The sequence below is a fragment of the Phalaenopsis equestris genome, unplaced genomic scaffold (genome assembly GCF_001263595.1).
Source record: "Phalaenopsis equestris unplaced genomic scaffold, ASM126359v1 Scaffold000392, whole genome shotgun sequence".
NCBI classification, from domain to species: Eukaryota; Viridiplantae; Streptophyta; class Magnoliopsida; order Asparagales; family Orchidaceae; genus Phalaenopsis; species Phalaenopsis equestris.
Window position 1 is genome coordinate 242,258 of NW_018164834.1, and position 17,719 is coordinate 259,976.

Sequence of the window (17,719 nt, forward strand, 5' to 3'; positions counted from 1 at the left end):
TCATCAAACAATCCTAAGAGTGTTCTGGAAAAAAATTAAGGTTTAGACCGGTGTACCTGCGCGAGGGTCTATAATGAATGTTGAAACTAAAATTTCTGAAGTGAAACATCTAAAATGTTCATTTTTAAGTTTTTGAGGATGTATTTCAAGTGATACGTGGTTTTTCATAGCTTACAAATCCATAAAATCTGAAAATGCATAAAAACCTACCAGCACGAACCTTGGGACCTTGCTTGAGGAATAACTCATCTCACCCTTGTGTTATGGGTGCACATTCACCCAAACTTGGGTGCATAGGCGCCAAAGCACCCGCTTAGCAGTGGGGAAGGTGCCTATGAGCCCAAATTTGGGTTGTTCTAATGCTTCCAACCTGAGAGAACAATATTTATGCACCAAAAGCATGTGTGCATATGCACCCAAATCAAGCGCTGAAACAAAATGTTGGGAGCATATGTGCCCAGCCTCTGTGCATGTGTTAGGGGCACCAAGTAGTGTGGGATTTCATAATTTAGCCCCATAGACAGCTGTTTTCGCAGGATTACCTCGGGATAGCTCAAGATTTTCCTGGGGAAGTAAAAAAACACAATGATGATACTTCTGAAGCATTGGAAAAGAAAAAATAGAGAGGAGAAGAGGAGGGGTTGGTCATTCGAGCAAAAAAAAAAAAAGGAAGGGAGGAGATCTCAGAAAACTTAGAGAGAACTTCTCCATCTTCTTCTTTATCTTCTTCCTTGCTTCTTCTTCATAATCTGTGAGGATTTTTTTTGCTTTTCTCATCATATCTCTTAAGAAAAGGGTGAGGAAGGCTTTGGTAGGAGCTTCATGGAAAAAAAAGAAACTTCATTTCCTTTGTAAAAGGAGAGCATCATCCCACTTGGAAGAAGAAAAGGCTTTGTCTCTCCTAAAAAAAGGGGAGAGCTTTTTCCTTCTTTGGACAAGAAGAGAAAGCAAGCTTCACCGATGCGAGGTAGGAGCAAGGAGCAAGCAAAGAGAATGTTTCATCAAACGCCACAAACATGAAATCCCTTAAAACTCTTGCATTTTTCATTCTTAGAGCCCCCTTAGATTGGGATGATAGAGATCTAAGAACCAAGATTTTGTGTTAGAGGAAAAGCCCCTCAGCTTAGGATTGTTTTGTTGTAAATCCCAACAAATGTTGAGTTCTTTCTCTAATCCCTAGCATAAAAAAAAAACCCAATCTTAAACCTTATTAGGACTACATACATGATTCATATAGGAATTCATTGCAAGCTCTCCATGATGAAGAGCAATCTGGTCTTGAGAGTGATGGCAGGCCCTCCACTCCTAGTTATAACATTCTGATAGTGGATGATGTTTTGCCAATTGAGGCTACAAGGGCTAAATTCTTGCAAATTATTGTTGAACATTTTGTCAAAGAGAACATGGTAGAAGTGGCCGAGACTTGTGATGCTGACTATGACCATGGCCATGATAAGCACAAAATAAAGCTTCATGAAGTTTGTTATGAAGGTGATCCAAGGTTCATGTTGCCCCTGATGTACGTGTCAAATTTGTATGAGACCTTTGTTAATGAGGTGAACATCTGCCTTTCTTCTTTGGCGGGGATTCGTGGGAAGACAATTGGGGTAGCTCGTGGAGCAGCTGGTGGATTGTACAGAAAACTTGCCAAAAAATTTTCTAGAAAAGGATCTTGTAGCCTTAAGAGAAGAGAATTGGCCACTTCTCTTGAGACCAGGACAAGATTTCCTGAGCTGGTTGTATAAATATATAGACGGATTCAATCACAATCTATCTCTAATATCAGTCTTGGGGCATTTTTCAGCAACCGACAGTTCTTGTCCATTAACTAGTGTTGCAGGGTTCCGTCTGGTAAATGAGCACCAAGGTCAGATGCAGCTTTCATATAAACAACACATACAACAACTGCAACACCCAACTCAATTTAGTACTCTACCGCAAGCACGTCATCCAACAATGCAACAAAGCCATCTAGCACCACACTTCCCTAGCATGCATCAATGCACGCACTCATCTCATATGCCTCATATTGCTCATCAACATCTACCGCCTGCCATGCCTCAACATATGCCCTACATGCAATCACTTTCTGGTGTTCATGTAGGCGGCCGCTTACACTTACTGCCCACAAGTTCTGCAAAGTTTTGTGATGAATGTGGAGCCCCTTATCTGAGAGGGACCTGAAAATTCTGCTATGAATGTGGTACTAGCATATTAGGGACATAAATTATATTAAATTGTTGTAATTAGTCTTTAATGTCACAAATTAATAACAAATTCAGGCTTGTTCTTCATCTTTCAAGAACACTTGGGATTAAATCCCCTTAGAAATGGTCAGGAGTGTTGGATGTGACCCTCTCTTGTATCCTGCGCACAAGGAAGATACCGAAAAAACATACCTAACTACAATAGCTCAAAATTTAGAATATGATAATGCAATGTATATTTAATTATTTATCATTTCTTTTTTTTATTATTATTTATCTCTTTTGGATAAGTATGCCTCACCTTGACATGAAGGGAGTATTAGAAAAGAATGGTTGGAACTCTTCCTTCATTAAAGCTATAATCCCCTCTTTTAGTTTCCTCACTTTTTTCCTCTATTTTTTTCCTTAATAAATCTTAGTCCAAGAGTCTTTTGTAACTTGAGTTGTGGGATGAAATATTTGAAGTGAATAATTGTTCATATCTTTAGTTTGGCATTTAGTAGCTAATGTATTGGCTTATGTACTATCATATAAGGAAGTTATCCTTATTCCTTCTATATTCGATTTTTACATTCTTATATACTTACAATTACACTTTTTACATCCTGGTACATTCTAAACCCAGCCACCATTCAATTGAAATCTACATCCACTACAAAATCTCACCTAAAGTTTGTAACCAAGCTAGATAAAATTGGGACATTATCGTGTGTCTGCTCTTCAATAGCTTACAAACTTCGCCAAAATTATGTCCCAAAGTGAAACAAATTAAAAAAAAAAAAAACAATTAGTCATGCAATTTTGAACCTTGATGGAAGATATCATAAAACTAATATACTCAAAACCAAACTTGTGGTTAGGCAACAAAAAAAATTTCATTTATTTATAAAGTTATTCTTTCCTCATAAGAGATTCTTTGATGATAATTAAATTGCAATGCAATAACCATTAATTACTTGGTTGTGGCTATTATTTTTTATCTATATCTATGATTTGAATCTCAATAAATCAAAATAAAAATAAAGATAAATGTAATGTAAAAAACAAATACAACAATAGAAAATTATTTTTCACACTCATGTAATGTAGAGCACAAAGAATAAACACTTATTATAGGTCTTTTAGTTGGTAGTTAAGAGAGTAAATTCACTATCACACATAATGCAAATGGCATGATCATATATTTTTAATATTGAACAATTAAATTGACTTTTGTAGAGTGATGTCGCATACAAATGATATTATTTCAAAATTCAGCATAATTTTTTTTTTTTTTTTTCTTAAAGGAATTTTGAATCTAAGATCATATGAAGTAGGCACAGATTCCTCCCATTGAAGCATTACAATGCAACATAAGAACCATCTTGCATAAGCTGAACTAGAAGTTGAGCGGTATTGTGGGCATCATCAAGGCCACAATGAGCACGTCCCTCCCAAGTAAGGCTTGCTAGCCTAACAACTTCATTCAAGTTGCAACAAAAACGTCCAACAACCTCATGAAATTCAACCTTTAATTAATCAATCCATTCATGATTGATTAATAACAAATGTAAAATCACAACTTTGAATTTAATGCCACATGATTTTTGCAGTGTATAAGATTAACTCTAATAACAAATGTAAAATCACAACTTTGAATTTAATACCACATGATTATTGCAGTGTATAAGATTAACTCAAACGTAAGATTCCATGTACAAAATTTGAACATATAGAAAACCGGAAGTATGAGAAACGCAAATCGGAAGTCTTATAGACCTCCTTCAATTTACATTTAGATTCCAACATCATGTGACAATCGTCGTCAGTTCATATCACGATAGTAAAGTTTGTGTCATACTAATTAAATTAGAATAAAATCATTTTTTTAATTAAAAACTAAAAATTTTCATTCTTATATCGAAGAAGTGTTTCAAACAAGAGAAAGAAAAAAAAAAAACCTAAATATAATTTGTATTGTTTCCAATTTTTAAATAAAGTGATGCCATGGGCAGCAAATTATAAAATCGAGTATGCATAAGACAAAGAACATTAGACCAGGCCAACTAGTTGGTGAAACTTAACAATATTAGAACTTTGGGCCATTTTCGAGCACACCACACAATTCTTATGTATTCACACATCCAAAACCCAAATTTTCATATTTACATGCACATAACAAAGTGCTGTTGGAAGAAGGATGTGGATCTGTTTTAAATAAGAAAAAAAATATACTAGAAGTTACCAGAAAAGAGGAACTCCATTTAGATGTATGCAAATCATAATCCCAATAATATACATATGAATTTCAGGACCTTATTTCCTTTCTAGAATTTATGGTGAAATATGGTAAGAGCTAAACAATATCTGTGAATATCAGCTCAAATATCACTTAAATGTAACAGCAGATGTGCATTTTGGAATGATAATTAAACTGAATCTTATGAGATCAAGCATATGATTTATAAAGATCAACATTTTTCTAAAATGTTACAGAATACACCTTTTTGGCTAACATTTTAATTATTTTTGTAAGAAATTGTTGTTTAGTTGTGATATATGAGGCATTATACAATTATTCCTTATGAAAATAATGAAGATGAGTAATTCTAATTGGTAGTATAAATAACTTCTAACTTCGCTATGTTTTACAAATTAATTTCATCTTCACATTTGTCTATGCGTTAATTTACTTAACTCTGCTATTTTTATTATGATATTGCATAGTTGTCCACACTCATATATAGTTGTTTTGCTCACATTTCTTCGTAATTATATCATGAATATATCATAACATGCACATTTGTGTCAGGCTAAGTTTAGTTATTACAATTCTTTTGGCTGAACGTTTGAAGAAAAAATTATTAATCTTTTTTATGCATCATGCATTACTTCCTAAAGCATCAATGGTAGTGTCTTAATATGAGCTTATTGCTTTAAATTTTTTTTCTTCAAAATAAATATCATATTATGACTAATATGTTAACGCTCCATCTATAACCTTTTTTTTTGTATTACATATCATAATGATCTAACCATTGAGTCATCAACAAATTGTCATCGCCTGACAGAAATTTTGAAGCATTGTTAAATAATAAATATGGATGATTCAAATTCAAAATCATTCAGAGGACTGGTTTCAGCAAAAGTTTACGGTCAAAGTGACTGTCTCAATAGAACAAACCAAATTAAGTCAAAATTGGTTTAATATGAGACTAATCAAGCCTGGCTTGGGACCTTTGGGTCGTCAATCTGATGAACAAATGAACTTTAAATATGACATACATATAGTGAAACCGAGCATCTCGACAAGAGGAATCTAACGCGCCTAATATGACTCAATTTCAAGTTAATTAAAGCTCTTAAAACATAAAAAACTCCTATGATTACGGGGGATCAATATATACAGTCCTATAAGGTGGTTACAAGAGTTAATCGTCAATGAACAAAATGCCCCTCCCCTAAGGGCTATAAGTAAACTCACTCTTTTCGCTCGAAGAGGGGAGAAGAAAGAGTTGAATTCCAATATTGTAATAAACTAAAAACTCTGACGATAACTTTTACTCTTCATAGTTGATGACCAACGTCGACCACAACCCACTGGTCGTTTGTCGATCACCCACCGTCTATCAGTTTTCATCGAACACTGCCCGTCGGTTGCCCCTACCTACCACTTTCAGCAAACATTATGGCATAACTATGTATCTCAAATACGGTGCAACAAATAACGTCATATTGAAGATCCAATGATAACTCTCGGCGACAATTGCTTACGAGTTATGACTAGCATACTAAAAACACTGTGATTTTCTCCGAACTCCTAAAACTTTTTGTATGTTGTATAAAATAAAGTTATTTGATGTGAAGTTAAAACTCTACTCTTCCAGTTGTCGGAAAATTATACATCCTTTGTAATTACAAGTTTATAATGAAATGTTTTGGATGGGCTAAGCCCAGTGATTTTTTCCCTTTTCGAGTTTCTCCACATAAAAATACTTTAATGCCCCCTCCTGCTTGCAAATTACCTCTATGTGTGTCAGGTCATCAATACAACAATAAGACATTTAATTAACATTCGAATAAATATCAGTCTCACTCAACCTAATGATCTCCTTATTATGATATACACAGCTTCAAATTACTCTAAATTGCCCAAATTAAAAACCATATAAAATGTAAACAAAACACTTCATTGTACTTCATTTTAAATATTTCTTTTAAGCTCATTCATAACTATTTGAAGCTTTGATCTTAAGGTTTATCCTTAATATAAACATTACCATAGTTTTGAAAAATTTACATTACAACTATGTTCCACAATGCATAATCTGTTGTAAGCCTCATCTTATGCCTGGTCCACCTTTTCATTTTACACACAGCCTTAATAATTTTCAATATAATGCTCGAATTCAGAACACATTTTAACGGACACGATCATAAATATTACTTCTTATCATATAAATTTCTAAGGAATAGTCATAACCAAATCGAAGTCTAGCAAATAGATAGAAATGAAATCAATTGAGAGATTCATGGAAACCATAGGTTAAGAGAACAATGAAAATACAAGCTCAAGGAAACAACAAAGCCAACTACTTGGAAATAACACATCCATACATCATAATCTCATTCAAGATGACTATTCCTTCACTTGGCCATCATGACCTTAACAAACTCCTCATAATTGATTTGGCCGTCGCCGTCGACGTCGGCCTCACGAATCATCTCATCGACTTCCTCATCGGTGAGCTTTTCGCCGAGGTTGGTCATGACATGGCGGAGCTCAGCGGCTGAGATGAATCCATTCTGGTCCTTGTCGAAGACTCTAAAGGCTTCCTTGAGCTCCTCCTCGGAATCGGTGTCTTTCATTTTTCGAGCCATGAGGTTGAGGAACTCGGGAAAATCGATGGTTCCATTGCCGTCTGCATCGACCTCATTGATCATGTCTTGAAGTTCTGCTTCGGTTGGGTTTTGGCCGAGCGAACGCATTACAGTACCCAACTCCTTGGTGGTGATGCAGCCTGACAGTTTGAAAATTTTGTGAAATTGTAAGTGATTTTCCATCTTATACATCACAGAATTTTTAAGAGTTAAATTCGGGTTTCCAAGAAATTCGTTTGTATGAGAAAACATCAATCACCCTCTATTGATTTATTGCTCGAGATTTATGTTTGGAAAAACACAATGGATGGAGATGGTTCATTCCTCATACAAATTTATTCAGGAGGCTTTTACATTCATATCGCACAATTATTATATATTTATATAAATAACACCTAATATTTGCTATTTACATTTATGATATTTTTTAAGTGATGTTAAAAATTCGAGTGTTATGTACGTAAATGTGAAGCTTCAGGTGTCTGATATATAAATGCATAAGATTGGTGCGGCATGTATGTAAATTTCCAATTTATTTAGTGAATTCCTTATGGGTCTGTTTGGTTGGATGCTTTCAAAACAAAAATACTTGTAAGATGAAAGTCATTGGAATATGCATTTCGATTGCAAATTAAATGTATTATTATTTTTTTTTTTACTTGCTATGATATATTTCAGATGCATTGAAACGCGGTTGAGAGAGGGCACCTCGACATGAGTGAGCAGCCTCAAGAGACGCATGCAGGAATCATGAATGAGATTTAGAAAGGACAAACAAAATAAAAGTTTTTAGGATATTTCAAATCTCCCAACTGTACTCTGTATTTCCTTTATAGGAATTTTCATAGAGACATAACAGCTTGGTATCATACAATCCTTCTCTGCATGAAGTAGTGATGGTGGTTTTTTTGATTTGATATTAAAGATTTGAGTGGTAAGCATGCAAATATGAATGTTTAGTGTTAGATAACTAAATATGTAAGAATTGTGTGGTCTGCAAGTAAATGTCCCTTCTTGTAGAAGACTCTAAAGGCTTCCTTGAGCTCCTCCTCGGAATCGGTGTCTTTCATTTTTCGAGCCATGAGGTTGAGGAACTCGGGAAAATCGATGGTTCCATTGCCGTCTGCATCGACCTCATTGATCATGTCTTGAAGTTCTGCTTCGGTCGGGTTTTGGCCGAGCGAACGCATTACAGTACCCAACTCCTTGGTGGTGATGCAGCCTGACAGTTCGAAAATTTTGAGAAATTGTAAGTGATTTTCCATCTTATACATCACAGAATTTTTAAGAGTTAAATTCGGGTTTCCAAGAAATTCGTTTGTATGAGAAAACATCAATCACCCTCTATTGATTTATTGCTCCAGATTTATGTTTGGAAAAACACAATGTATGGAGATGGTTCATTCCTCATACAAATTTATTTAGGAGGCTTTTACATTCATATCGCACAATTATTATATACTTATATATATAACACCTAAAGTTTGCTATTTACATTTATGATATTTTTGATGTGATGTTAAAAATTTGAGTGTTATGTACCTAAATGTGAAGGTTCAGGTGTCGGATATATAAATGCATAAGATTGGTGCGGCATGTATGTAAATTTCCAATTTATTTAGTGAATTCCTTATGGGTCTGTTTGGTTGGATGCTTTCAAAACAAAAATACTTGTAAGATGAAAGTCATTGGAATATGCATTTCGATTGCAAATTAAATGTATTATTATTTTTTTTTTTACTTGCTATGATATATTTCAGATGCATTGAAACGCGGTTGAGAGAGGGCACCGGGACATGAGTGAGCAGCCTCAAGAGGCGCATGCAGGAATCATGAATGAGATTTAGAAAGAACAAAAAAAATAAAAGAGCAGAATATAGGGCTCTTACAGGAGCAACCACAGACATTGTTTGGCTTCACCAACTTCTCCAAGAAATTTAAATTACTCTACCGATTGCCACACCACTCCACTATGACACTATCTCTAACCATGTCTTTGCCAATAACGTTTTCACCAATATCGTTTTCTTTCATGCACTAATAAATCATACCATAATTGACCACTACTTTATCTGAGATACAACCACTTTATCCGAGATACATTAAAGCAACATCATCACCATGCATAACATCCAACATCAACTTCTTAATATCTTTATAAAAGGTTTCTCCATGACCAACAATTATGCAACAAGCTACAGACTCTTAAGGTCTGTTTGGAGCAGTTGTTGATTATTTATAATCTGCTGATAAGCAAATTATTCTGATAATTTGATAATTTGCAGATTATCAAAATAAGCTGGTTTGCTGTTTATGGGAGCTTATTTAGAATAGCTTATTGATAGTTGTTGTTGGATAAATGTTTATTCTGCCTCTGTTTGGTGAAACTGTTTGTAACATAACTATATGTAATCATTTATTTTTTTTTATAAACTATTAACTTATTAGCTAATAAATTTTGATTAATCAATTATTAATTACATAAATGAAGAATTTCTAAGAAATTTATTAAATAACATAAAATTTTGATATATTTTTATTCATTGATCAAATATTAAGTAATTACATACAAATTTATCTATTATAATTAAATTGATGATATACAAATTAATTATAATTAAAATTTTGATATAATTAATTATAGATTCTTAAAATTATGATATAATTAAAATTTTGATACATCTGTAAATTTATCTATTATAATTAATATTTATTTTCTCAAAATTTTCATCTCAGCCCAAACCCTGGCTTCACTCCCCCTCCTGGTTTCGCCCAAAATCGATCGCCTTCGTGAACGAACCTTCGCGATCCCTCCCGGTTTCGCCCAAAATGATTGTCTTCGTGAACGAACTTTCGCGATACTATCTCCATTAGAGCTAGCTGGGAAGGCGACGACGGGATCGCGGTTTATAGTGACCACTGAAACTACCGTTTCTCATTCTTCTGATTCGCTCATACCAGAAACCAGAAATTATCGAGGAAGGTAAGTCGATCCGCTCCTACCAGAGACGAAGGAATCAGCGAGGGCGAGGGCAAGAGCGCACCGAAGGAATTTTTCACGCTAATGCGGGAAGCAGACCTAGGACGCGGCTCCTTCCCCGCTTCTGCTTTTGTTAACGAAATCTCGTAAGTGCGTATGAGCGGCAGGAATAATCTGTGTCGAACGCGTTTTTCAAACACCTTAACGGCGTTTTCATACCGCTAACCGCACACCAATAAGCCGCCCCAAACAGGCCCTTAATCATGACCATACCATCAATTCGAGAAGAAGCACAACGTTATAAGCTACAAAACCACTTTCCCTCCCACATAATGCATTCATCTCAATCATTCCCCTATAACACCCACTCAATCACAACCATATACACTGAAGCAAACTCTACTTCTAGAATCCTACATTATGTTATTTACTCCTCCATATGCCGCACACCAATAAGCCGCCCCAAACAGGCCCTTAATCATGACCATACCATCAATTCGAGAAGAAGCACAACGTTATAAGCTACAAAACCACTTTCCCTCCCACATAATGCATTCATCTCAATCATTCCCCTATAACACCCACTCAATCACAACCATATACTGTGAAGCAAACTCTGCTTCTAGAATCCTACATTATGTTATTTACTCCATATAAAGTGTCTTGTATTCAAGTTGAAATACTGAAGAAAAGATACATAGTATTCACTACTTTCACTTTTATCTTTTAATGGAAATATTGAATCGACTCCAACAGTGTGGCTGCTTTCATTCCCAAATAGGTTTGCTTTCTCCTTCTCCTTCCTGCTACCACAATCTTTCTCCTTACCATGCTTCCCTTTCTCCATATACGCTACATTAAAGCAATAAATATTCATTTATTTTTCTCAGCCTTGACCTTTCACCCTATTAAATCGACACCCAATACTTATTTTTTTTTAGCAGCGTGAAAACCCAATCCCTTGAGATTCTTCACTATCTTTACAACCAATTGGCCCCTATTTGTGAGCTCAAATCTCAATCGTTGGAATCTCAAGTAATCATGATATCAATATCTCTGATTCTAACAATAGTGATAACTCTGTGGAGCAGGGACAACAATTCAAGAATTAAAAGCAATGGAAAATGCTTTTTGAGACCAAAAAATAAATATCAGGTTGATTTTAGAACAGCCAAACAGAGTACACATAATTTGACACATTAGATTTTGATCCATAGGAAATTCTAGAAGGAAAATACCAATTTTTATTCCCAGGATAGATCTAAACTAAAGCTTTGATAATTTTTTTTCAAAAGGTATAGGCATCGCCCTAAAACAAGGATAATTCAGACAAGCCACTAGGATAAACCATGTCTAGAGCTGCAGCCTGATATATGATTTCTTAGGGAAGTTTTGAGCCAACTATATTATGTAGTTCCATATTTTGGAAGTAATTAATATTCCTCTCATTTCTTAAATACTCCTGCAAAATTAAGTATAAATTATTAACATATATTTACTTCTCTGAATCAAATCCTTTCATAACCCATTCTATCATCCCCACTAATAATATAAAATTAAGTGTATGTGTGTATCTTGTTCTAATAGAAAATATCTTCTAAACATATTTTGATGATATTGAGATTAAATCTTACATATAATAAATAAAATAAAATATGTACATATTCAGAGGAAATGATAGAGGATGAGGATTTAGAAAGCCAACTCAAATGGTTGGATAAGGTTCATAATGATGGCGATGGTGTTGATGATAATGCCAATTATTCCAACTGGAGGAGTAAAAATAGTCAATGCATTTAATGAAGACATAATTAAATAATTAATAGTCATCACCCTATTCTCCACCCCTCTCATTATTAGCCAAACAATTTGAGTCTAGTTCTTCATTCATCCTTCTTCAGTACTTTGTAAAACCTATCCTTCGCAAAACACCATATCCTTTAACCTAGTACCTAAATTATCCTTCATTCGATTATATTGATCCATTGCATTTCTAATTTCTATTACATGAATCCTTTCAATAATCAGTAGCTCATATCCTTACCACAGCCGTCAGATTTTTACCTTCTTTTAATTTAATTTCTTGCAGAGAAAAGAAAGAACGCACATCAATCAAATATTCAAATGCATAATCCCCCGCAACCACCCATCTCCACCAAAACAGACAGAGCCATTCCTAAGTCTACAAAATCACCGAAATCCCGATTGAAAAACCCAGATCCCAACAGATGAAGTTGAAAAAAATCAAAATCACAATAGATCCTTCAGATCCAACACAAAACCAGGCAAAAAAAAACGAAGATCGAAGCAGCTTACCGTCCCCATCCTTGTCAAACAAGCTGAATGCCTCCTTGAACTCAGAGATCTGTTCGTCCGTGAGCTGCTCAGTCATGATTGCTTGGAGCTCACACCGAGAGCGGAGAAGAGAGGGAAATCCTTAGAGAGAGAAAGAAATCTAGCGCCTTCAGCTGCACGGGTGGCCTCTTTCAACGCCCGCTGTCTCTTAATTTATATCTGAGATGGCCGCTTCATTAAAAGCCAATGGCCCTCATTAAACCCTTCTAATCCGGGTTAACAGATTCTTAATAATAGTTAATTACTGTTTTTTTACAAAAATACCCCTACAAAATTCCATTTTCTCATTCTTGGTTTTGTCTTTTTAAAAACCAGCAGCGTAATTACTTACGACCGTTGGATATTAATCGAACGGTGAGTAAGCCAAAAGCATGGGCAACGAAATGGATGAAAAATAAAATAGCATCTATTTAAATTTTATCCATTCATATATTCGGAATATTATGCATATATGATGTATAATAATCCTTAAAAATAAATAAAGGTGAATCTTCCAATATACTCCGTAATTTACGATATTGTCGTGCGAATGTTACGATTTTGCCCTCATGGTGCGGGCTCCATAAAAGCAGGGGATGGACCACTGGGCTAGTTGCTAAAGTTACGATTTTACCCTCGACGCGGTCGGGACGCGGAGTGTGGCAGCCACGTCATTGCGCACCTACAGCAATGGAAACTGAAAATTTAATTAATAATAAATATATAAGAGTCCAGATATTTGGTTTGTGCTCCCTCTTGTGTTGTGGTTCGCGACCAATGCTAGTTTATTTTTCATGTCTCGATCAACTTTAATAATACATTAAATTTCAGCTGTTATTTTGAATAATTTAATTTTTATCTAAAAAGATTATATATTTTTATACAAAATATTACCCCTTAAATTTTAATTTTTAATATTAATTTAATATTAATTATATTTTAAATTTAACAATTATATTTATAATATTTTAAAATTTTAAAAAAAACATTTAACTATTTTGTCATTACAATCACCCTCCTAAACTCAAAATTTTATTTATAATATTTTAAAATTTAAAAAAAACCTTTAACTAATTTGTCATTACAATCACCCTCCTAAACTCAAAATTTTTTTAATGAATAAATTATTATATTTGAAATTTTAAGTAATTAAAATATTATATTTAAAATTTTAGAAATATTTTAAAACAATTGATATATAAAAATCACTAAATTGAAACATGCCTGAAACCTGATATTAATTAAAGATATCACGTGACTTAAAAATACATTGTAAAAGCCTATCATTCAATTGAGATGTGTTAAAAAGTTTAACATAATTTTATAAAGAGAAACAAACTTACATATCATACCACATAATTCTTATGTATTTATACATCCAACAACTAAATTTTCATATTTATATTTATCATTGGCATGAAAAGATATATTTTACTTTTTAAAAAAATATGTGATAGCAATAATTCTAATGTAAATATTAAAGTTTGTTTATCATATGAAGTCGAGTGTTGGTGATAAAAAAGGAAATACATTTACATATAAAATCAGCATTTTATCAATCAACACCATCCAAATATTTAAATTTCTCATGTGGACATAGTAACAAGATTATACTTCATTTTCACGAGCAAACACCATAATTAATAGAACAAAGTAGTTAGCTAATTAGCTAGTTTTCTTCAACACAAAATTACATATCAGTGTATAAGCCTACTATCTACATACAAATTAAGGAAATGCAGTTCCTCCAGTTGCTCACAAACATATATTTATAGCTAAGATTATGTATTATAAGATGGACCATTTTTTTAAAAGTTGTAATTCATGTTTTGCACATCGCCCCTTGTGCCTTCAGCAGTTTGTGTCGTAGGATGCAAGACCAAGTAGCTCGGGCCCTTCCAAACGAGGATTGTTCTCAAAACTGTACATGAGAAAAGCAAGACAAAGTAATAAACTAAGGGGCGTTTACATACATACCACCCAGTTCTGAAGTATTTACATATCTAACATCTAAACTTTTACTTTTTCAATTATACCATCCAAATCTTTCATCTCACATTAAAAAAAAAAAAAAAAAAAACCACTTCTTTTAACTTTTGAAAAGTGAAATACATAGTTCATGTATAGAAAAGGCGGCATATGCGTAAAAAATGTAAGCATAGGTGTTAGAAGTGTAAATACATGTGAATTGAGTTTTATACCAGTAAATCATGTTAGACACTAATAGTAAGTGAATGTAAGCTGCTGTATTGAATCTCTATAATCAGTATCAAACTATCTATAACAGCAGGTGAAAGGTAAATGTATCCTTACAGCTAGAGAGATTACTATTACAGTAAAAAGTATACATATATATAATGCGAGTAGACAATTCTAGAGAAGAGTAGTAGTCCCCAACTCAGTTGGTTAGCAGAGAACTGGAATCGCATATGCCCATTTTGTTGCCTATGGGTATAGGGCTGTTATCCCCCTTGAGCTGACTATTAAGTGAAGTGATAGTGAGCTTGTGTAGAAGTGCATGGAAGGCTGATTCGGAGTTGCGCTCAGGGAAGATGTCAGCAACTTGATATGAGGAGTTGATGTGTTGAATCTGAGCTGCGCACTATACGATGTGATCCCAGATAAAGTGGTAGCAATCTCAACATGTTTCGTTCAAGCAATATGGGATTTAGAGCGATAGAAATTGCCGAGGTGTTGTCGCAGAAAATCGGTGTAAAAGTGGCAGCAGGTATGTGAAACTCTTATAGAAACCGTCTGAGCCAAAGAACATCCGTTGTAGCCGCTACGAGAGCTCAATATTCAACTTTGGAGGAGGACTGTGCCGCTGTCTTTTGATTTTGAACAGTTCATAAGATAAGACTATTACTGAGAAAGGTACAAAAGTCGTTGGTGGAGCGGCGATCATGGAATCACATGCCCAGTCAGAGTCGGAGTAAGTGCGGAGCTGTAAATCATCTTTGATGATGGGAAGACCGAAGTTAATTGTACCCTTGGGATAACGTAGTAGGCGCTTTATGAGTTGAAAATGGTAGATAAGGGGGAGGTGCACTTGTTGACGGACATAGTTGATAGTGAAGGCAATGTCGGGTCGGGTGATCGTGAGGAATTTTAGGGATCCAGCTAGTTGACAATATTGAGTGAGATTATGGAATTCTTGATTGTTGTTGTGGTCGGGATGAAGCTTAAGGGGAACGGGGTGTTTATTGGTTCACAATTTGACATTCCAAGTTGTTGAAGGAGGTTGTGGATGTAGAAGGTTTGGTGCCGAGAAATGTTGAAATGGGGCCAAGGTCCTTCAGTTAGAATTTGGAATTGAGTGTTTGAATGAGATTCGTGATGGTGGAGGGATTGTTATGAGAATATCATCCACGTAGACAAGAAAATAAATGACGATTCAGTTTTGGTGATAGAAAAGGAGGAGGGATCGGCGGAGCTTAAATGAAAGCCTCTAAATGACGATTCAGTTTTGGTGATAGAAAAGGAGGGATCGGCGGAGCTTAAATGAAAGCCTTGACTGATCAAGTGTCTGATAATAGTTAAGTATTGTTTCCTTTGTGTTTGTTTAAGACCATAAATAGCTTTTTTAAGAAGACATACCTTGGTCGAATGTTGGAAGCCTTGGAAGCCTTGAGGTTGACGCATATGAATGGTTTCATCCAAGGAGTCGTGAAGAAATGTGTGAATTTTGAATTGTGAATTTTGAATAAATGTGTGAATTTTGAATAACATTTTTCTCACTGAATACATAGATAATTCACCTATAAATAGGCGTGTACAAGAGATAAAACGAGGAAAGAAATCTTCCTACAATTCAGTAATTCCTATAATTATTGATTAAACATAAATACCTATAATTAAGGAATTACTCTTTTTATACTATGACTAAATATAGCAAGTACTAAATAGAATTAAAGTAAATAATAATGAGTGTAATTCCACACTCCCCCTCAAGATAGGTTGTACAGATTGTACATGCCCAACTTGTTGGTTAGCTCATCAAAACTGGACTTAGGGAGAGCCTTAGTGAGAATGTCTGTGGTTTAATCTCTAGAAGAAATATAGATCAATTCAATGATTTCATTGTCCACCTTCTCTGAAATGAAGTTCCGATCAATCTCAATGTGTTTCGTTCGATCATGATGAACAGGATTCTTTGCGATACTGATTGAAGCTTGATTGTCACAGAACATCTTGATAGAACATCTTGATAGAATTTTCCTCATAATTTCAAGCTCTTTGAGAAATCTTTTGATCCACATTCCTTCACAGATATCAAGCGTCAGTGCTCTGTATTCTGCTTCTGCGCTACTTCGAGATACCACCGATTGCTTCTTACTTCTCCATGTCACTAGATTGCCGCATACATACGAGCAATACCCAGAGGTTGATCGTAGGGAGGATATATCTCCTGCCCAATCAGCATCAGTAAAGACTTCTACCTTTTGACTATCAATCCTTTTGAATAATAATTATTTCTCAGATGTCATCTTTAAGTATCTTAAGATATGGTTGGCAGCTCCCATATGTTCCTCAGTAGGACAGTTCATGAATTGACTTACTATACTTACTGAAAAACTTATGTCTGGTCTGGTGTGAGATAAGTAAATAAGTCTTCCAACAAGCCGCTGATATCGTCCTTTGTCGACAAGTAAACTATCATTCTTCATTCCAATTATTCCAATCTTTTTATATGGATCTATTGGAGTATCTATTGGTTTGCATCCAAGCATACCAGTTTCTTTCAATAGGTCCAATGTATACTTCCTTTGAGTTACGGCTATCCCCATTTTGGATCTTGCAACTTCCATTCCCAAGAAGAACTTCAAGTCTCCGAGGTCCTTGATTTCGAATTCATGGGCTAGAAACTTCTTCAGCTTTGTCAATTCTTCAGTGTGATCACCGGTAAGAATGATGTCATCAACATACACAATAAGTACAGCAATCTTCTTCTCGGATCTTTTTGTGAACATCATATGATCAGCCTGGCTTTGAGCATAACCGCACTTAATTACTGAATTGGTGAATCTGGCAAACCAAGCACGGGGAGATTGTTTGAGACCATACAGAGGTTTTTGGAGCTTGCATATTTTGCCACTAGGGAAGGACCCTTCAAGACCAAGCGATAAATCCATGCATACATCTTCTTCAAGATCTCCATTAAGGAAAGCATTTTTGACATCAAGTTGCATAAGGGGCCAGTCTCGGTTTGTTGCAATAGAGAGTAGGATTCTAATGGAGTTTAGTTTGGCTACTGGGGCAAATGTCTCTTGGTAGTCAATTCCGTATGACTGGGTATATCCTTTTGCAACCAGTCGGGCTTTTAACCGATCTATGCTTC

General features: G+C 34.8%; 3 protein-coding genes across 4 annotated transcripts in view; 1 reads left to right on the forward strand and 2 right to left on the reverse strand.

Annotated features, from left to right (window-relative positions):
• The window catches only part of LOC110026667 (uncharacterized protein At2g02148-like), a 9,782-nt gene extending 8,037 nt beyond the window's left edge, over positions 1-1,745 (forward strand). The window contains exon 3 of the mRNA XM_020727706.1: positions 1,238-1,745. Coding sequence (XP_020583365.1) covers positions 1,238-1,745 — 508 coding nt within the window. The remainder of the gene's footprint in view (positions 1-1,237) is intronic.
• Positions 1,746-6,688: 4,943 nt separating this feature from the next.
• On the reverse strand, positions 6,689-12,550 carry LOC110026663 (calmodulin-2/4-like). Of its 2 annotated transcripts, none has more exons than XM_020727693.1 (3): positions 12,364-12,550; positions 10,267-10,268; positions 6,689-7,250 (listed from the first exon to the last, which is right to left on the reverse strand). In XM_020727693.1, the coding sequence occupies exons 1-3, from the start codon at positions 12,437-12,439 to the stop codon at positions 6,834-6,836; spliced, it is 495 nt and encodes a 164-aa protein (XP_020583352.1). In that variant the 5' UTR covers positions 12,440-12,550; the 3' UTR covers positions 6,689-6,833. The 2 variants fall into 2 exon arrangements, with proteins under 2 accessions (XP_020583352.1, XP_020583351.1); XM_020727692.1 differs by lacking the exon at positions 10,267-10,268 and adding an exon at positions 8,076-8,289 and having other exon boundaries at positions 6,689-7,212; positions 12,364-12,548.
• A 1,450-nt stretch (positions 12,551-14,000) lies between these two features.
• LOC110026688 (LRR receptor kinase BAK1-like) overlaps positions 14,001-17,719 on the reverse strand; it is a 26,195-nt gene continuing 22,476 nt past the window's right edge. The window contains exon 6 of the mRNA XM_020727735.1: positions 14,001-14,302. Coding sequence (XP_020583394.1) covers positions 14,233-14,302 — 70 coding nt within the window. The 3' untranslated portion in view covers positions 14,001-14,232. The remainder of the gene's footprint in view (positions 14,303-17,719) is intronic.

Coding starts and splice junctions, on each gene's coding strand:
- LOC110026663 (XM_020727692.1), bottom strand. CDS start 12,439: ATGACTGAGCAGCTCACGGACGAACAGATCTCTGAGTTCAAGGAGGCA. Junction 8,290..12,363: donor GTTTGACAAGGATGGGGACG/GTAAGCTGCTTC, acceptor TCGAACTGTCAG/GCTGCATCACCACCAAGGAG. Junction 7,213..8,075: donor AGAGTCTTCTACAAGAAGGG/ACATTTACTTGC, acceptor AATTTTCAAACT/GTCAGGCTGCATCACCACCA.